The sequence below is a fragment of the Hyperolius riggenbachi genome, chromosome 11 (genome assembly GCF_040937935.1).
Source record: "Hyperolius riggenbachi isolate aHypRig1 chromosome 11, aHypRig1.pri, whole genome shotgun sequence".
Lineage (NCBI taxonomy): Eukaryota > Metazoa > Chordata > Amphibia > Anura > Hyperoliidae > Hyperolius > Hyperolius riggenbachi.
In genome coordinates, this window is record NC_090656.1 from 108,082,835 (window position 1) to 108,104,311 (window position 21,477).

Sequence of the window (21,477 nt, forward strand, 5' to 3'; positions counted from 1 at the left end):
ATGATTGGTGCCATGCAATATAAGTGCCAGAAATTGAAAATTAAAACTAAAGAATGAAAATTTATAATCAGGGTAGGAATTGCATATATATATTTAAAGGCAACCATATGTGACATTGCTTTGGTGACCATATCTGCACATATATTTTTGATAAAATGGTTGCAGGCTTTTGGATCTATGTCTGTTATCGATGACTTTGTGTGGCAAGTACTATGGGCATCACATTTGATATAAGAGTGGCTCCCTTTGCATGCCATCACCTCCTTAGATATGTGGAATCACGGATTTCCGATGTTGCAGTGGCCCCCTTTAAGATGAACTTGTGACGTCAGCTGGTTAGAGCGGAAAGGTACTGACTTGAGGCTGAAGCGTAGATATGGAGCCGTTAGCCCATCCCACTGCACGCCGTGCAATGGGTCACGGTGTGTACGTAGAGAGGAGGCGGGCTCTTGTGGACTATTCTTAATGAGCTCTTGCGTACATCGAAGCCACACCCTGATGAAGCGTCGCAAGTGACGCGAAACGTCGGTGGGCGGAGCCACGCAGCCCGGTTCTTGCTGCGCTTCCGTGTTGCGAGCGCATGGAATAGCGTTCCGTTCTTCCCGGAGGTCCGGTCGGAGTACAGCAGCTAACTAGACTGCCAGGATAAAGGCATCATAAATATCGGGGAGCACGAGCTGAGATGCGTTCTATTATCCATCTAATCACCTCACAGTGGAATCTATAACGGCATTTAGGAGCCCGGTGACAGGACGGACGCTAGCTAAACTACATGGTGAGATCCACCCTTTATTCCTCATTGATCAACATATGAACTGCATCACCCGTGGGGGAATGAATTTTTGTTAGCCCCCAGGCTCACTTAACTGCCTTTGCATGGTGGACTACAACGGGAACATAAATCCTTGGTCCCAAGAGGAGGAGAGAGAGAAAGAGGGGGGCCTCTACCATGTATATATATATATACATATATCATTTTTTTCCATAGCGCATGGCACCAGTATGGAAGCGCGGCATGCTTGTGATGTATGGATGGGTTATTCCCCTAAGCATTACTAAGCTGGCATATTTATTGTAGTGGCTGATTGATGGCTAAATGATAGCTTTGCTTACGCAATTTTAATTCTGAATCATGTGTGTTTTGTCCTATTGTGATTAACTGAGTAATTATTGTCCTTGATTTCTTAAACAATAAATTTTGACATTTTGCATATTAAGGCGGCCTGAGTACCCATATGTGTTCAGATTTCGGAGATTAGCAGGACTGCCAGGCAACTGTTATTGATTAAAACGAAACAAATATGACAGCCTCCATATGCCTGTCACTTCAGGTTCCCTTTAAAGTAACACTGAAGCGTATACAAACTTATGATATAATGAATGTATGTGTAGTACGGATAATTAATAGAACATTAGTAGCAAAGAAAGGAGTCTAATATTTTTTTATTTTCAGTTATATAGCTATTTTTTATAACATTGCATCATTCTCTAACAATTGCAGTTTACACATTACACTCTACATTTTAACCACTTGCTGTACCTATGACGTAAAAATAAGTCTCTGCACTCTCCTTCCTACAACACTCTCCTTTATACAAAATCTTAGATAACACTGTTTATTTATCTCTGACCTGATAACATCACTACCGAGTTGTAAAATATTGATAGCAAACCCCTCTCCTCCTCCCAGGAAATTCAATGGCAGAGTTAATTAGTAAACAAGTGTAACACATTCCAGGAGCAGACAGTAGCAGATTGTATACATTACTTAATTGTTACATCGAATACATTATCAGAACAAATGAACTGTTTAAATAAACAGGAGGGCTAGATAAATAAAATGTGTGGGTTTAATGTACAATAGAACTGTTTACATTAAATCTATAATGTATTAAAGTGGATAAAATGTGTATTTTTTCACTTTTTTCCTTATTTTTCTTTTAAAATGCATAGAAAATAAGGTCATTACTAATAACAAATATCAGCCACAAAAAGCCTTATTTGTCCTGAAAAAACAATATATAGATCATTTAGTTGTGATAATTGATAAAGTAAAGATTATTGATAAAGTTATTGGCAAAGTAATCACAGCTCAGCTGAACTGTAAAAATTACCAGGGTAGTGAAGTGGTTAAACTATGAAACAGAGCAGAGCTAATGACCCTTTGAACTTCTCTGCAGTAAAATTGTATCTGAAGTTGTCATTCACTGTTTCTTTGATGTATATGTACTTCAGAAAATAGTACTGTACTTGACCAAATTGGGGCGGAGAGCTCAAAGAAGCTCTTTTGCATAGATAACAACTTACATTTCTTAACTCTTCCTGTACTGGAAACAATATGAGACTCATAACTTTGTGACTAATGTTCTATATCTTAGCTTACACATACAAACATATCATAAGTTTATTTTCACTTCAGATTCCCTTTAACCACTTCTGTACCACGCTATGGGATTTGCTGATCGGTGCTGTGTGGGCTCTCCAGCCCGCAGCACCGATCAGATAGCAGCCAGGCTGATCAGACTTCCCCCCTTTTTTCCCCACTAGGGGGATGTCCTGCTGGGGGGGTCTGATCGCCTCCGGCTGCTTGCGCTTGCGGGGGGGGGGCTCTTCAAAGCCCCCCTCCGCAGCGCTTCCTGGCCTCCTTCCCTCCCTCTCCCTCCCCCTGTGAGCGGCGCAGGACGGATTTCCGTCCTGCGCCTGATGGGATAGGCTTTAGCCTATCAGATGCCGGCGATCCCCGGCCAATCAGAGGCCGGGGATCGCCGATCTCCTCTACGGCGCTGCTGCGCAGCAGCGCCGTATACATGTAAACACCGGGGAAGATCTTCCCCGTGTGTTTACATTTACCCTACGAGCCACCGATCGGCTCGCAGGGTGTTCACGGAGACACCCTCCGTGAACTGACATGGAACGGCCGCTCATATGAGCGGCCGTTTCCATGGAATACACTTCAGGATTCAGGGGCGTACATATACGCACCGAGAATCCGGAAGTGGTTAAAGGACAACTGAAGTAAGAAAAATATGGAGGCTGCCATATTTATTTCCTTCTAAACAATACGGGTTGCCTGCCAGCCTTGCTGATCTTTTTGGCTGCAGTAGTGTCTGAACAACACCAGAAACAGGCATGCAGCTATTCTTGTCAGATCTGACAATAATTTCAGAAACACCTAATCTGCTGTTCTGGGTGTGTGGCTAAAAAATATTAGAGGCAAAGGATCAGCAGGATAGCCAGGTAACTGGCATGGCTTAAAAGGAAATAAATATGGCAGCTTCCATATCCCTCTTGCTTCAGTTGTCCTTTAAATTAGATAGATAGATAGATAGATAGATAGATAGATAGATAGATAGATAGATAGATAGATAGATAGAAATATAGATAGATAGATAGATAGATAGATAGATAGATAGATAGATAGACCATTTAGTGATTATGCAGTAAGACACTATATAAAGCAATATTAAGTGGGTTGCAGCCATATGATTGAATGATACAGGTTGGTTGCTATAGATTATTGCACATAGCTCCATATCTTATAGCATAGTGGTGCATCTAGCAGCAATACAGTACACAAAGCTCCAGTACCTGTTTTGCCCACTGCGCTTTGCCCCAGCACCACGATGCGCATATTCCGGGAGGGAGGTAAGCTCCAGGATCTTCGCAGAGTTTTCGCCAGTGGAAAGTTGGAGGTCATGGTGTAATAATGGGCTCTTGTCTTTCTAACGCAGCCAATTCAATTAAGCAAAGAGCAGCGCGGCTGGGACGGGTGTCAGCGGAGGGCTAGCCTGCCCTGATGTGCCATGTAATTCGCCCTCCGGTGCTGTGCTTTTCAGTTTGGCAAGGAATAAATACATTTCTGAGCTGCAGCCAACCTCTCTTCTCTAAATCTAATATTTCCTGCCTACTTCACAGTGTATTCCCGCCTTCTATTCTTCTGGCTGTTGAAGCAGAAAATTGCATGCAATCTACTTCCAGACTTTCTGGCAGAGATTGGGATTGTTTGGAAGCTGCAATCATTATGGAGTGTCACTGGGTCACATGAAGTAGATGGACTTTGCATTTAACCCTTTTGTTTCCAAGGCTTGGCTCTCCTTCTTGCATTTCAGCACTGCTAACACAGGCAAGAGTTTCTGCAGCAGAGAAAAGGAAATACTTGAAATCCACTCTGCTGGATCTCCATCTGGTCCAGTATGTCAGATACCTGTTCCCCACTGGCTTTCTAAATTTAGGCAAGCCATTCTGTAATTCATTCTATTTAAATTGACCTTTCCACTCCAATCTGCAGAATGAGTTTCTAAAATTGTCATGTAGTTCAGAATTAATTTCTTAGCTAAAACGACAACAGTGCTCCGGTATACAATGTTTACATTGTAAGCCTTTAGCGGGGTCTCCGCCACCCCCCCCCCCCCCTAGTGTGACCTTAATCTTGCAACCCCACCACTGACACCCTTCTCATGGACTACTTAGACTTGAATTGCTGGGTCTCTGTAAAATCCCATGATTATGCATCTCATACCCTATTTGCATGTATAACCTTGTTCCATGTTGTATAGCCGTTTACTACTTCTCTGTCTGCCACCCCTTGTTTACATTGTATGTGTCCCTATTTATTTGCCAGAGCTGTGTAATATGTTAGCACTTTATAAATACAAAAATAATAATAATATAAAATGCATACTATAGAGTGTATTGAACATCCCCAAATATCCATCTTCTTGCACCTGTAATTTGCCGCACAGAACAAAAAGTATATTGTCAGCTCCCATTCTTAGGCTGGCAACACACTGGCAAACTAGCCTGGAAGTCTTTTACTAGATCGACTAAATGTACCAACAGCGCAGATGGTTTACTGAGGCAAATGTGCTGCGATGCTTCAGTGTTTTGATTTCAAACATTTCATCGGAGGCTGAGAAAAACAGGATGTTTCCTACATATGAGATCGTATTTAAAGAGGAACTGTCGTAAAAATAACAAACTGATAAAATTGCATATTTTTTTTACACTATTCATTTATAAATTATTTAGTTGGTATTTCCTTACGGTAAAATATTTCCAATCCGATGGGACGAATCCACAATTTCTTCGAATCCGAATCCGGATCCGAATCTAAAAAGGTTCTCGAATATCTCGAACCTTTCGAATCCCGAATCTAACAAATCCTGCACATAAGAATTGTGCGATCCATGGTATAGTTGCCCGCAGTATAGGTACCCAGGCATAGGTGCCCGCAGTATAGGTAGCTAGGTAAAGGTGTCTTCAGTATAGCTAGCAAGGTATATGGGCCTTCACTATAGGTTGCAAGGTATAGGGGCATTCAGTATAGGCAGCAGGGTATAGTGGCCTTCAGTATAGGCAGCAGGGTATAGTGGCCTTCAGTATAGGCAGCAGGGTATAGTGGCCTTCAGTATAGGCAGCAGGGTATAGTGGCCTTCAGTATAGGCAGCAGGGTATAGGGGCCTTCAGTATAGGCAGCAGGGTATAGGGGCCTTCAGTATAGGCCGCAGGGTATAGGGGCCTTCAGTATAGGCAGCAGGGTATAGGGGCCTTCAGTATAGACAGCAGGGTATAGGGGGCTTCAGTATAAGCAGCAGGGTATAGGGGCCTTCAGTATAGGCAGCAGGGTATAGGGGCCTTCAGTATAGGCAGCAGGGTATGGGGGGCTTCAGTATAGGTAGCAGGTTATGGGGGGCTTCAGTATAGGTAGCAGGCTATGGGGGGCTTCAGTATAGGTAGCACGCTATGGGGGGCTTCAGTATAGGTAGCAGGCTATGGGGGGATCCAGTATAGGTAGCAGGCTATGGGGGGATCAGTATAGGTAGCAGGCTGGGGGGATCAGTATAGGTAGCAGGCTGGGGGGCTCAGTATAGGTAGCAGGCTGGGGGGATCAGTATAGGTAGCAGGCTGGGGGATCAGTATAGGTAGCAGGCTGGGGGGATCAGTATAGATAGCAGGCTGGGGGGATCAGTATAGATAGCAGGCTGGGGGGATCAGTATAGGTAGCAGGCTGGGGGGATCAGTATAGGTAGCAGGCTATGGGGGGATTAGTATAGTGGTAGCAGGCTGGGGGGCTCAGTATAGGTAGCAGGCTGGGGGGCTCAGTGTAGGTAACAGGCAGGGGGGATCAGTATAGGTAGCAGGCTGGGGGGATCAGTATAGGTAGCAGGCTGGGGGGGATCAGTATAGGTAGCAGGCTGGGGGGATCAGTATAGGTAGCAGGCTGGGGGGGGGGCTCAGTATAGGTAGCAGGCTATGGGGGGATCAGTATAGGTAGCAGGCTGGGGGGCTCAGTGTAGGTAACAGGCTGGGGGGATCAGTATAGGTAGCAGGCTGGGGGGCTCAGTATAGGTAGCAGGCTGGGGGGCTCAGTATAGGTAGCAGGCTGGGGGGATCAGTATAGGTAGCAGGCTGGGGGGCTCAGTATAGGTAGCAGGCTGGGGGGCTCAGTATAGGTAGCAGGCTGGGGGGCTCAGTATAGGTAGCAGGCTGGGGGGCTCAGTGTAGGTAACAGGCTGGGGGGCTCAGTATAGGTAGCAGGCTGGGGGGCTCAGTATAGGTAGCAGGCTGGGGGGCTCAGTATAGGTAGCAGGCTGGGGGGCTCAGTGTAGGTAACAGGCTGGGGGGCTCAGTATAGGTAGCAGGCTGGGGGGCTCAGTGTAGGTAACAGGCTGGGGGGCTCAGTATAGGTAGCAGGCTGGGGGGATCAGTATAGTTAGCAGGCTGGGGGGCTCAGTGTAGGTAGCAGGCTGGGGGGCTCAGTGTAGGTAGCAGGCTGGGGGGCTCAGTGTAGGTAGCAGGCTGGGGGGATCAGTGTAGGTAGCAGGCTGGGGGGATCAGTGTAGGTAGCAGGCTGGGGGGCTCAGTGTAGGTAGCAGGCTGGGGGGATCAGTGTAGGTAGCAGGCTGGGGGGATCAGTGTAGGTAGCAGGCTGGGGGGATCAGTGTAGTTAGCAGGCTGGGTGGGCTACCTTACCTACACTGCAGTAGGTAGCTGGGTCATATCCTCCTCCTCCCGCTCCCCGCAGCCTCCTCCGCTCGCCCCCCTGCATAAATAAGCAGAAGCAGCCTCTCACCTCCAGCGTGAAGTGCAGTGCAGCAGACTTCACTTCCTAGTTCCCCCTAGTGGCCGCCTGACCGGCTCTTACTGATGACGTAGTAAGAGCCAGTCACTAGGGGGAATAAGGAAGTCTGCAGGAGGTCTGCCGCTCCGGAGTCCGGGCTCCACGCTGGAGGTGAGAGAGGCTGCTGATCTTATTTATGCGGCGGGCGAGCAGAGGAGGCTGCGGGGAGTGGGAGGAGGACATTTGCGAGCGGGGAAAGCGGCGGGTGCGCGGCGATGCAGCGTCGGGATTCGGCGGATTCGGCGAGCGGAAAATGGCGTCGGGATTCGAGTCCACGAATCTCGAATATTTCCTAATATTCGAGGGATTCGTGGATTCGCCGGATTCGTCGTCCCATCCCTACTGATTTTCATACTGAAATTTATCACAGGTTGTGACATCTTTAGACCTGTGGGATCTATCTCTGCAGAATGTCTGTTTCTGAGAATTCCAAAGCCAGTGAAAATATTGCATGGTCTCCTAGAATGCTCTGGGAGAAAAAATCTGCATAGCTAAACAGCCTAGGCCAAACGTCACTGGGAGGGCGTGGCTACATACCAATATACAAATATACAGCAATATATAAATATAGGAAGTGTTTCTGATGCTGACACCAGAAAACTTACTGTAAAAGTGTATTCTAAATAATTGACTGCATTCTATTATATGTCACTACAGTGTCTCTCTAGGGCTCATTTACACTGGGACGGTTTTCTGCAGCGTTTCAGAGCTTTGCTGTGTACAGTGTATCCCTATGGGATCATTCACACTGCAGCACTTGCAATCGCCAACGCGTTGCATGCAGCATTTTTGGAGCAATCGCAATGCAATTCTCATACACCAAATGAGAGTCACAAAAGAGCAACCGCTGTAAAATTGCCTCAAAATTGTGATTGCAAGCGTTAGGCAATTGTGATCTTATTTTGTAATTTCTAGTGTGAATGGACCCTTAAAGTGAATACAGTGGTATGTCACTACAGTTCGCTCCACATTTACTTCATTGATCAGTTGTACTTTTGGGAAATTCTATTGGTCTGGCAGCATGTGACCAGCATTACAATACCTGTCGAAATCTGGTACACCCAAATTGTGCACTTTAAAGAGAAACTCCGACCAAGAATTTAACTTTATCCCAATCAGTAGCGGATACCACCTTTTACATGAGAAATCTATTCCTTTTCACAAACAGACCATATGGGGGCGCTGTATGACTGATATTGTGGTGAAACCCCTCCCACAAGAAACTTTGAGGACCGTGGTACTCCTGGCAGTTTCCTGTTTGTGAGCCTTGTTGTAATGTGGGAAATAGCGGTTTACAGCTGTTTCCAACTGCCAAAAAAGCATGCAGCAGCTACATCAGCTGCCAGCAGTAAAAATGTCACCATATAATAAATTTCAGAATAGTTGCCCCAGTATATGTAATAAAGTTGCCCCCAGTATAGGTAGCTAGCACAGTTGCCCCCAGTATAGGTAGCTAGTTGCCCCCAGTATAGGTAGTATAGTTGCCCCAATATAGCTGCTCCCAGTATAGCTAGTATAGTTGCCCCCAGGATAGGTAGCATAGCTGCTGCCCCCAATGTAGGAAGTATTGCTGCTGCCCCCAACGTAGGTAGTGCTGCTGGCCCCCAGTGTAGCTAGTATAGTGGCCCCCAGTATAGCTACCCCCAAGATAGGTAGTATAGTGGCCCTCCAGTGTAAGTAGTATAGCTGCCCCCAGTGGAGCTAGTATAGTTGTCCCCAGTATAGCTAGTATAGTGGCACCCAGTATAGGTAGTATAGTGGCCCCCAGTGTAGGTAGTATAGTGGCCCCCAGTGTAGCTAGTATAGTGGCCCCCAGTATAGTGGCCCCCCAGTATAGCTAGTATAGTTGCTCCCCAGTGTAGCTAGTATAGTGCCCACCAGTAGAGCTAGTATAGTGGCCCCCCAGTTTAGCTAGTATAGTGGTCCCCAGTATAGTGCCCCCCCCCAGTGTAGCTAGTATAGTGGCCCCCAGTGTAGCTAGTATAGTGGCCCCCAGTATAGCTAGTATAGTGCCCCGCCCCCCCCCCCCCCCCAGTATAGCTAGTATAGTGGTCCCCCAGTGGCAGCGGGCACCAGGCAGGCGGGCGGGCGGAGAATACTCACTTCACTTTCGCGTTCCAGCTGCTGGAACGCTGCGTCGCTGTCACGTGCCTCTTCTGCGCCTTCAATGCTGGTCACGGCAGTGGAGGCGCAGAAGAGGCACGTGACGGTGACGCAGCGTTCCAGCAGCTGGAACGCGGAAGTGAAGTGAGGATTCTCGTCCCCCCCCGCCTCCCGCTCTGCCTGTTTGGTGCCCGATGCCCCCACTGTCATTTTGGAGAGAAAGAGAGGCAGAAGAAGGGGACCCAGGTGAGGTGGGGGGAATCTGTCCCCCTCCCCGTCGTTGTCCCTGTCAACCCTCCTTGTAGCGCTGCTCTTCCCCTCCTGCTTTGCAACAATGGGGGGATCGTGGCAACACCCCCCTGGCTGTCAGTCACCCGGGGCGCCACGCCCCCTGCGCCCAATGGAAAGCCACTGCGTCAGTATAACTCATATAAAAAGAATACTATGGCATTTTAACAAAACAAAAAGTCCAGATATGTTTTTTTTCAAGAGTGTTCCCTGCCCCGCTGGTTGGCAGATGCAGAATTATGGGGGTGTCACTTGCAGCCTACTGGTATGTCCTGACTGACATCCTGGGAAAAGCAGTTGGCAAATAAACCTCACTCCAGTCCTGCCCACTTAAAGAGACTCTGAAGCGAGAATAATTTCAGCTTTTTACCTGCTATTTAGTTTAAGCCATATGAGGAGAGGTGAAACGCTGCATTCCCGTGGCAAAACGAGAGCTTCATACCCCCCAAGTCCCAGGGCAGACATCCACGACTTTCAAAGTCATGGGTTTTGCTGCCTGGGAAGGCAGAGCTTTTGAGCTGCAGCTCTGCCTCTACTGAAGTCAATCTTTGTGCGGATCTCCGCCTCTCCCCGCCCCTCTCTGTGAAAGAAGATTGAGAGGGGCGGGGAGAGGCGGCGATTGACTCCAGTAGAGGCAGAGCTACAGCACAAAGCTCTGCCTTTTTCAGGAAGCGCTCCCTGCATTTTGCCCCAGGGATTTGGGGGCATAAAGCCCTCGTTTTGCCACGGGAATGCAGCGTTTCACCTCTCTTCATACGGCTTAAACTAAATAGCAGGTAAAAAGCTGGAATTTATTTTTGCTTCAGACTCTTTTTAAAGAGAACCAGAGATAAGGCACCCTCATGTATTTTATTACATTTATCAGTGGGAACATGACAGTAAACACCTACCCTGCTTTTAGTTTCATTGTTATCTGCTTAATTAGTCTATTAGCAACTGTGATAAGAATCCACCGACTATTCAGTCGAGGTTTGACCTGGAATCATTATAGCTGAGTCACTCTTCTGTGGAGTCCTTTCAAGCCCAAGCCTTCCCCCTCCTGGCTTAGATCTTCTGCTTTGCATACTGAGAGCTGTTATGACTGGGAGGGGCTGCTGCTCCTGAGAGAGAAGCTCTGTGGCTGTAATATGATCCCTGTGTGCTCTGTGTGCACTAGATTCTCATAGGAATGAAACTGCAGTTATTATCAGTGACACTTCCTACAGGCAGATCATACCAAAATGAAAGCACATAGATGAAAGGCTGCATTTAGCCTAGATAGCAGCATAGTCTCATATAGCCTAGACAGCACATCCAGAACAACTCATATAACCCGGAAGGAGAAGGGATATGAGCCGGCGGCCATATTTGATTTTTCCTGGAGCAATAATGGATAAAAAACACTAAAAAAGGCACACCAGAGCGGCAAAATTATCAGGTAGAGCATTTATTCTTTACAAGCTATCAACTGATATATTTATTTTGTGTGAAACGTTCATCTCTGGTTCCCTTTAAAGTGTACCCCGAGGCAGATTAAGGGGCACAAAGGGACAGAGAGGCATGTTCCCATCTAAAGGACATGCCTCTGTGTCCCCTCTGTGCCTTTGCTCTGCGCTACACCTCTCCCCTCCTTCCCACAGAGCTGAATCTGCAGCGTCATGACCCCAAGGTCGCAGCTATTCTCTTTTTAAAGCTGAAAACGAAACTTTTTGAAAACGGTAGAAAGTATTGGCGGTAAGGGGCTCTACCTGATCTGCTAGCCCCCCGGATCAGGTTGTATTTTTTTTTTTATTCCCGTTTTTGAACAGCACTTGAACAGCATGTTAAGGAATTACAGTGAATAGAAAAAGCAGAGCTGATTATCATCTTTGAACATTGTTCTCCTTTGGAATTCTTATGCTGGGAATACACGGGTGGTTTCTGGAGCTCGATCGTTTTTGTTGCTCGATTCCCACTCGATTCTCTTATCTTTCACTTGTTTTCTTATCATTTTCAATTCACTTCAATGACAAATTGTGCGGCAAAACGATCGAACGGCGATCGGACATGTCGGAAATTATCTAATCAGCTAAAAAACGACCCGTATATTCCCAGCATTATACACGGCTACTAGTTTAATTAAGAAGTGTATGATTAGTAAATCTAACAGATAAACTGGCACTGCTTGTTAGCATAACAATGACATGGCAATTACTATTAATGTGCTAATTGAGTAGTAATTGATTTTAGTTTAGTCTGTTTTCATGTTTTCATTTTCGACCTATGAAGACCCAGGCTGTACATAAACAGTATAATGCCTTTATAAAGTATACACACCTTTCATAACAATTATAGGAATGGTTTGTATCTGGGTTCAATGAGTTTAAGTTGGTGAGTTGTATCTAGCCTGCTAATAATTTATGCATCTTTTGTATATGTATTTTGAGAAATAACATAATTTATGTATATAATTTATCAATTTGTTAATGGTACTGTACCAGCAAAACAAATTCATTTTGATTGGGAGGGTGAAACAAAAGAAGCCTCACCTGTGCATATAAGCAGGAGCCTAGAGGGGTGAATTGGATGACTGCTGTTGGATTGCCAAAATGAGCATATGTGTATTTTACATTGCATGCGTAAATACTGTCTGCAGAAGGACTTTAGTTTTCCCTTTAGATGTATCATACTTTTTCCCCTTGTCGTAGATGAGGGCTGGAAAGTGTTATGTTTGCCAGACTATTCAAGGAGCACTTGACAGGGAAAAGCACTAAATCCATGGCATCTAGTCTTTATACTACTGCCAATCTTAGCAGAAGAGGCCTCTCAAACACATAGCTCATGATATTCACACAAGTTCTTTCTATCGTGAGTTCTAAATTTGGACCTTGCCTAATGTCTCCCACAATGCACTGTGTCAGGTGTCTCTGAAGCTGTAACCAAGCTGAACACTCACCACCTCCGGTCTCTGTTAGCAATTGTTGTGGGTTAAAGAACAAGTGTACTTATTATTATTATTATTATGCATTTAGCAATGATATTTTCCAAAGCAGATTACAGAGTAACGGGTCTACAAAGTCATGTCACTAACTGTCCCTTAGAGGAGCTCAGTCTAATGTCCCTACCATAATCTAGGATCTATTTCTTGGTGGAAACCAAATCAGCCGTAGGAGGAAACCTACGCAAAAAATGGGGAGAATATAAAAAAATTACACGCAGACAGTCTCCCAGGCCATGGTTTGAATCTGTGACCCTAGAACTACAGGAAAATGTGTGTCAGGCACTGCAGCATAAATATACTGTAATTACTCTCAGATAAATAATGTTATTATGATCCATTATTGATTTTGCTCCATGGAAGAGATCAGAGATGATGCTTATTGCTGTCTATTGTTTACACTTTCCGATTACACAAGTAAACAGATTGCAGAAGCACAACACTAATCTAGCACTGCTGAGGGTCTAGTTGCTTGTCTTCAAGACAATGAGAGTAGTTGTATTATTATAGAAAAAACAAAACCCTTTAAGGTGTTCCACTACACCAAATAAGTTGATTATCAATCAAGGATATTGAATAAAAAGTCAAAGAAACCATTCAATGTGCTGCAATATATGAAAAATATTTGTTTACTACAATAAATCTTCAATAGACACACATTATCTTCTTCAAAAAAGTACATTTATGACAAGCTGATCAGGATTTTTGATTGTGTTGAGTGTTGATACACAGAGCAAATCTTCAGGAAACATACATACATTCCTTTAAGGAGAACCTGTAGGGTAAAAAGTGCCTGATTCAGGTACTTATCTAGGGAGAGGAAGTCTCTGGATCCTGCAGAGGATACCCCTGCCACCCTCCACCTCGCTGTTCCAGCGCTGAGACCATCTAAAGCCCATTGATAACAGTTTTTTTTACAGAGCTTGGCCATACTGCTTAGTTGCAGACGGCTCACACCTGTGCATTAGCTCGGAGCACAACGGGCTCGGCTCAGGCCCGCCATCAGGGGGGGGACATCCGTGACTCCCGTCACGGGCCCCGGGCCTGCAGGGGGGCCCCATCCCCGCTGCGGCCCTGGGGGGTGCCGCCCGGCCGCCGCTCAACCCCCCCTGGCTGCTGCTCCCTCCCTCCATCCCTCTAGCCGCCGCCTCAGACCCCGATCAGGCGGCGACAATAGTGCGGGCGCTAGGACCCAGCGCCCGCACTGATATGCGAAAGTGACGTCACTTCCGCATATAGAGCGGGTGCGTCCAGCGCCCGCTCTTACTGGTCGGGTCGCTGCTGATCTTGAGGTCTGACGCTGCTGGCAAGGTAGGGGAAGCAGCGGCGGCGGCTAGGGGGGGCTCCCTGTCACTCGCTCACTAGCTAAAGGGGCTCCTTGTCACTCACTCACTATTTAAAGGGCCTCCCTGTCACTCACTCCTTAAAGGGGCTCCCTGTCACTCACTCACTAGCTAAAGGGGCTCCTTGTCACTCACTCACTATTTAAAGGGCCTCCCTGTCACTCACTCACTCCCTAAAGGGGCTCCCTGTCACTCACTCACTCACTCCCTAAAGGGGCTCCCTGTCACTCACTCACTCCCTAAAGGGGCTCCCTGTCACTCGCTCCCTAAAGGGGCTCCCTGTCACTCACTCCCTCCCTAAAGGGGCTCTCTGTCACTCACTGCCTAAAGGGCTCCATGTCACTCACTACCTAACCTGGGGGTCCCTGTCAGAATCCAGGTGAGAGGTGTCTACCATAATAAGGGGGCATTCTGCCTATTTATGTGAAATGCTGTCTATTTATGTGCCTCATGACTGCTGAATTTGTCTTGTTGGGGGCCTAATGATTGAATTTTTACTTGTTGGGGGCCTCATGATTTGTTGGGAGCCTCAAGATTGCTGAATTTGTCTTGTTGGGGGCCTCATGATTTGTTGGGGGCCTCATGATTGCTGAATTTGTCTTGTTGGGGGTCTCACGATTGCTGAATTTGTCTTGTTGGGGGCCTCATGATTGCTGAATTTGTCTTGTTGGGGGCCTCATGATTGCTGAATTTGTCTTGTTGGGGGCCTCATGGTTTGTTGGGGACCTCATGATTGCTGAATTTGTCTTGTTGGGGGCCTCATGATTGCTGAATTTGTCTTGTTGGGGGCCTCATGATTGCTGAATTTGTCTTGTTGGGGATCACATGATTGCTAACTGCGAGACTATGGGAAAAGCTGAATCATTACCATATGAGACAATAGCATTAAACCTACTTTTTTTTAGCTTTTTTAAACAGAAAATAAAACTGTGAGGTTCTAAAAAAATGATGGAGCACTTCCTCCTTTCGGCTTGAAGGAGGAACTGCTCGATATCGAGGCTTGCAACGCGTCCATTCGGACACTTGCACCTCATTGAAACGCTGGGCGAAGAGCGGCGTTCTGGGTAATTAACCCCGCCGCATCTAGCCGCTCAGCTGTGGCAATTAGAGCTAACTTGAATCACGAGTATCCACCGTGGTTATTCGTGATTAATTTGTGGACAGCAAGCCTCCAACTAGCGCTGCCAACATGTAATGGCTACGCACATTTCTCAGTTGGGGGGGGGGCCCCGGACTGATGATTTGTGAGGGGCCCCAAAATTTCTGATGGCGGCCCTGATTTCTGAGTCAGAGCACCTCATCTGCATGCTTGTTGAGAGGTTGTGGCTAAAAGTATTAGAAACACAGGATCAGCAGGAAAGTTAGGCAACTAGTAGTATAGTTATTTTAAACAGAAAAATCCATATCCTTCTCAGTTAAGGTTCCCTTAAGCCATTCATTGTTTTGTCTATGGAAGATTTATTGTAGTAAGGTAATCATTTTTTGCTGCAAATTGAATAGTTTATTGTTATACAATATCCTTGATTGATAAGACTACCTGCTTCTCTGGCAGCTCCAGAGCTGCCTTCAGGCGGCGTATGCATGCTGTTGGGCCCCATTCTGGCCAGAGTGGTGCAGTTCTCTGGCCTGGCCCTGACCTCTCCCTTATGCCAGTTCCCTGGCCTGGCCCTGACCTCCCCTTTATGCCAGGCTTATTCTTAAAGGAAATGTTAAGTGGGGCCCGGCTGGGGGAAGCCCCTGGTAAGTGACAGTCCACTTTAAAGGTAACTTAACATTCCCTTTAAAGGATACAGGAGTCATAGACTAGCATAAATAGTGTTATTTTACTTCAGGAGCCTTTAACCTGCTGGGCCTTTCAATTTCAATCAAAGGGTTTTTTTCGCCCAATTTTTTTTTCCTATCATGTAGCTAGCCTTGCGCTAGCTACATGATTCTCCCCTTCCTCCTCTCTCCCTCCCACCCACTTCTGATCACCGCCGGTGATCACGCCCATGAGGAAATCCCGTTCTGAACGGGATTTCCTTTAGGGCTTCCCCCGTCGCCATGGCGATGGACGTCATGACGTCATGACGTCACTGGGACTCCCGATCCACCCCAAAGCGCAGCCTAGCGGCGATTGGCCAGGCTGTGCACGGGGTCTGTGGGGGGGGGCCCTCTTTCACGTCGGGTAGTGGTGGATCGGCGGCGAGCGGTGGCGATCGGGGCAAACACGCAGCTAGCAAAGTGCTAGCTGCGTGTTTGTAAAAAAAAATTATCAAAATCGGCCCAGCGGGGCCTGAGCGGTGCCCTCTAGCGTCTCTGGATGAGCACAGCTCGCCCAGAACGCTAGGGAGGGTAACAGAGTTGTCCTCATCAGCATCCTCTGGGGTCATTCACATTTGTCTTCTATCCACTCCCCGTCAGTGTTCATCCTTATTTGTCCCCAGTGCTGTCGCTTTACAACACCATTTTGTTGTGGATATAACTTAACACTAGAGCACTGCACCGCATAGAACTGATGCTACACAAGTGTGCACGTGAGGCCACCTGTATGAAGACTGTTACCATGGACCTAGTCACAAGCTAATATATGTCATACTGTGATGATTTGCTCAGCTGCCTGTGCAGGCAGGCAGCCTTTTGACCATTGTGTAGGTTTGCATGCTGCAGGACTCTGGAAAGAAGAGCTTCTGTCAGTTTTGCAGCTTGTGCTTGCAGAGGAATTTGCATTCGTTGTCATGCAAATTGCCTGGCCACATTCATTGGAGGCGTGTACTATAAGTACTATGTCTTTCCCACAATGCTTCGCTGGTCATAAGGATTTCGTCCTATGTAACACTCCTGGTGGGGTGTCAGCCATACTCTCTGTTTGAAGATCAGCTTAGAGTTATTCCTGGAAACTGTGCTAGGCAGATTTCCCTAGTGCAGTTAGAAATTGTTTATCTGTTTTGTTTGTCTGTTGCGATTGTCCTGTCCCAGCGGTGGTCGATAGGAAGTCGTTCTGATCTCTGTTCTTGGAGCATAGCTGGTGCAGCAGTTGCTACCAGCTATCTCTTCTGTTCTGCCTCTCTGGATCACGCTAGCCACTTTTCGCTATCGCTGTGGATCCTTCTGTTCTGTCTCCTGGGATCGCGCTAGCCACTTTTCGCTAGTGCTGTGGATCCTTCTGTTCTGTCTCCTGGGATCGCGCTAGCCACTTTCCGCTAGTGCTGTGGATCCTTCTGTTCTGCTACTCTGTACCTGGATCACGCTAGCCACTTTTTGCTAGTGCTGTGGATCCTATCTCTCGCTTGTCCCTGTTTTCGTGTGTCTGTCTTGTCTGCTACGACCGCTTGCTGGAGGCTCGGTGAGGTAACCGTTAAGCAAGCGTTCGCGTCCTCTGTTTCATGTTTGTCTGTCGATGGTTAGTTAGGCGTGCTTGTCTCTATTGTGCTTATCACGTGGAGACCGCGCATAACCGCGTGCACTGTTGAGAATGAGTGCGGTGTTCGCGGTTAGCTAGCGTTTGTTATTTTCCGCATCTTCTCATTGTATTATTTGCTGTGCCTTTGCTACCCTCGTATTCTATTCTGATCTGCCTTGTGTCACGTCTGGCGATCGCACCTCTCGCGATCGCGTTCCTATTTCATATCTGCTGTTGTGTGTGCGCGGTCGCGGGGTGGCGACTGGATTGGCGCACACACATACAACCTGTCCCTTTGCTCGTTCTCATTCGCAATCGCCTCTCTTGCGATTGCGTTCTGCGCTTCGTACAATTCCTGTCTGGCATTTGTGGAGGTACAGAGTATTGGTTCCTCTGCACTCCCCAGCGCCATCTGCCGACAGGAATTTCCCTCTACAGGTGCGTAGCACCTTTTGCTGGGTGCCTGCAATTACACGCTTGTGGAGGATTTCCGCCATGTCAGCGCACGCGTTGTGCGCTGATCACGGAGAAAGTTCCACAATCGTTACAGTATGAACAGCCTAACCCAAAACCCCAGTGTAGACGGAATTTCTGATTTGTACGATTTTGTCGAGTTTGGGTCCTGCGTCTTTAAGAGCTTTAAAAGGCTAAATTCAGAGGCCAAGGCGGAATTTCTTTCTGAATGTGTGAGGTTTTGCCTGAATCTCACCTTTCAGATTTCTGATCCGTCCACGTCGGCTCTTCTGTTTGCCTATGTGCTCTTAAAAAACGATTTGTTCACCTGGGCATATGATGTGCTAAAAACCAATTCTTGGAATGATAATCTGTATCAGTTTCTTGCAGTGATATTCTCTCACTGGTTTAAAGTGCCTGGCTTACCACCTGCTCTGATTGATTGTGTAGCTGCTGATAAGTCAGCTGATCTTTCCCTTCCATGCAAAACCTTTCAGTATGACAATCAGTTCAATGTGTCAGTTGCCACTTCAGGTTTTAAAAAGCAGCCATCCAAAGCCTCTAAGTCTAAACGTAAAAGATCTAGGAAGGCTTCCCAGCGGAAAGATCCGTTGCCCATAGCAACCACAAATAAAGAGGTTAATTCTGTCAAGTCTGAAATGTGCAAAACCATTTAGTATAACAATGATGTTTTGTCTCCTGGTTTTTTGTCTCAATCCAGAGCTTATGTGGATCCTGCTATAGGTAGGATCGCACACTATATTAAAGCAGTTAAAAAATCTGTTCTTGTTCCTGAACTCCACCCATATGGAGATTATCTAGATACTGGCCTGTTTGAACCCCCATTCTCTTCCTGGGATGTTGGGGCCTTGCTGGAAGAATTCGATTTTGATTGGAAAGCCTTTTGCGATTTTTACATCGCAAAAAGCGAAAATGTCTTGAATGCTTGTCTCGATTCAATGTACCTTCTGATTGATTCCGATGAATGTGACAAGGATGATGTGGATCTGGTGATTTATGTGTGGCAGACGATTTTGGATGAGTTGCACACACACCAACCAATTGATTCCAATAAAGAGACATCGTTGTCGGATGATTGTTCCTGCCTTTCTGGGGTAAAGCATGAGAGTCTTGACTTTGTGCAATCTGAAATGAATGAGTGTGCCGCTGTGGTTGATTCCTGTGCGAATCCTGAAGGATTCTCTCCTGACAGTGTGCAGTTTGAATATGTGCGATGTGATGCCTGTTTCTAGGATGTTCCTGCAGATTGTGATCGGCATGAGTCTGCCGGTTTCCTCAAGGATGTGTGGGATCCTTTTTCATTTAGAAACAGATCTTTGAGATCTTCCGTCTGTGACCCTGCTATGGGGAAAATTTCTCGACTATGCAGCGTCAAAAGTAAAATTAATATGCCTAATAAAGTTTATCCTGTTGATGTCGCTATTTCTTCTGCAAATGATTCCCTGTCTCACCCTGTTCTCACCTGTAAGGGCCCGTTGCCTGGAGACAGTTGCTCCAGTGTTTCGGTCCTAGATGCCTTGCAGTCTGCTCCGCAGAACGCGGAGGTTTGCGCTATGGAAGCATCAGTTTCACAACCTAAAGTGAATTTTGATTCGCAGGTTTTGCGTTCTGATTCCTCGGATTCGACATTGTTAGCCGAATCTAAGAGTGAGACAGCGCTTTGGTTTTGCGAATCTGATGCTGAACCTTCTTTGCCTTATTCAGAGACGCTTTCTCTGAGCCTGCCCTGTACCATGAATAACAAAATGATGTCCAATCACACTGACATTTGGGAGTCCCTTTCTTGCTTTGAAGAAAGTTCTGACTCTCCACCCTGTACTCTGGATGAGTCAATATTGCCTTGTACAATATCTCCTGCCCTGCCCCTAGAGGCTCGTCTAGGTATTGCTGCTATTTTTACCTGTCTTTCTGCAGTTTTGGAGTTGCAAGCTAGTTTGACTGCTACGCAGAATTCTGGGTGCAGCGAGATTAAAGTTAGGGAGTCAGTGTGTGGTCCAGTGAATATTCCTGTACGTTCCACTCATGATGATGAAATTCAGTCTCAGTTTATGGTGGAACCTTCCCTGGGACATCTGCCCTGTTCTCAAAATAAAGTTCCAGTTTTGCCCTGTAACATGGATAGTACAGAATCCTTCTTAGAAAACTTGAAAAATGATGTTCCTGAGGTCTTGTTTGATGTTCTGGAGGTCTTCGAGTTCCTCCCAAAGGGTGCAGAACTTGTAGGAGATGTCTCCTGCCCCCCAAGTCCTTCTGAGGTGTTGCCCTCTTCCGTAGGCATTGCTGCCTTGCTGGCTACCTTTTCAGCTCTGATGGAGCTTCACTCATATGTAGTCAATGATGATATTATTGTCACAGAAATTTCTGAATTTGTATCCGAGTCTTCTTTTGAAAGTCCAGTGCCTGTGACCTCCACTCATGATGATTCTCTGTCCGGTACTGGTTTTGGTCTTGTCGTGCCGGACTCTGAGGTTGGCAGTTCCCCGACATGTCCTGAGGTTTCTCCTGTGCTGGTGTACCCCAGTGTGCTCTGTGACCCAGAAAGCCCAAGTGTGCCTCGGTTACCAGCGTACTCAGATGCTTCCTTGGTGGAGACATGCTCTGATATGGCCTGCCTGCTTGCATGCCCAGAAGTGGTCCCTGAAAGTCTTGATCTTGATGGGTGTCCTCGTAATTCTGAATCCGGAATTGTCATTGGTTCCATGGGGGTTCTTGGTAATTCTCCATGTGAGCCTGGTGATTGTTCTGCCCTCTTGGGATCTCTGTGGAGCTTCAAAAGGTTCTGGGAGATTCCGGGAGAAATTTTGCTTGGTACCCTGGATAAGATCAACGGTGGCTTTTGTGTTGTAAGGGACACTTCGAACAGGTATTGTGGCAGGTTTGGTATTTTCGGACGCTCCTTGGAAGGTGGTGGGTATTGTCTGGAGGGTGTCGATGGCTTCTTCTCTGGCGTTCACAGTCCTGATGGGTGTTATACTGAGACTGGTAGTACTGATGGGCATGTTTCGGTGGCTTCTGTTGCCGATGAGGTCGGTTTCGGGTGGACTGACTCTGGAATTGGACCTTGTCGGGCTGCCCCGACCTTCATAAGTCTTCAGTTTGAGTCTGTTGCTAATAGCAGTTTTGAGGGTCGTCTGGAATTCGACCCTGGAGGGGGGGGGGGGGGGGGGTACTGTGATGATTTGCTCAGCTGCCTGTGCAGGCAGGCAGCCTTTTGACCATTGTGTAGATTTGCATGCTGCAGGACTCTGGAAAGAAGAGCTTCTGTCAGTTTTGCAGCTTGTGCTTGCAGAGGAATTTGCATACGTTGGCATGCAAATTGCTTGGCCACATTCATTGGAGGCGTGTACTATAAGTACTATGTCTTTCCCACAATGCTTCGCTGGTCATAACTTACTCTCTGTTTGAAGATCAGCTTAGAGTTATTCCTGGAAACTGTGCTAGGCAGATTTCCCTAGTGCAGTTAGGATTGTTTATCTGTTTTGTTTGTCTGTTGCGATTGTCCTGTCCCAGCGGTGGTCGATAGGAAGTCGTTCTGATCTCTGTTCTTGGAGCATAGCTGGTGCAGGGGTTGCTACCAGCTATCTCTTCTGTTCTGCCTCTCTGGATCGCGCTAGCCACTTTTCGCTAGCGCTGTGGATCCTTCTGTTCTGTCTCCTGGGATCGCGCTAGCCACTTTTCGCTAGTGCTGTGGATCCTTCTGTTCTGTCTCCTGGGATCGCGCTAGCCACTTTCCGCTAGTGCTGTGGATCCTTCTGTTCTGCTACTCTGTACCTGGATCGCGCTAGCCACTTTTCGCTAGTGCTGTGGATCC

At 46.9% G+C, this 21,477-nt stretch overlaps 1 protein-coding gene across 4 annotated transcripts in view; it reads right to left on the reverse strand.

Moving 5' to 3' along the window:
- Window positions 1–21,477, reverse strand: part of LOC137538517 (ras-related and estrogen-regulated growth inhibitor-like) — a 210,448-nt gene that overhangs the window by 175,518 nt on the left and 13,453 nt on the right. For 2 of the 4 annotated variants that reach the window (XM_068260740.1, XM_068260739.1), the window contains exon 1: window positions 3,589–3,974. The exons of the other annotated variants lie outside the window; for them this stretch is intronic. In XM_068260740.1, the coding sequence (XP_068116841.1) occupies window positions 3,589–3,697 (109 nt within the window). In that variant the 5' untranslated portion in view covers window positions 3,698–3,974. Of the gene's footprint in view, window positions 1–3,588; window positions 3,975–21,477 lie in introns of those variants that run through there. 4 annotated transcript variants of the gene reach the window in all.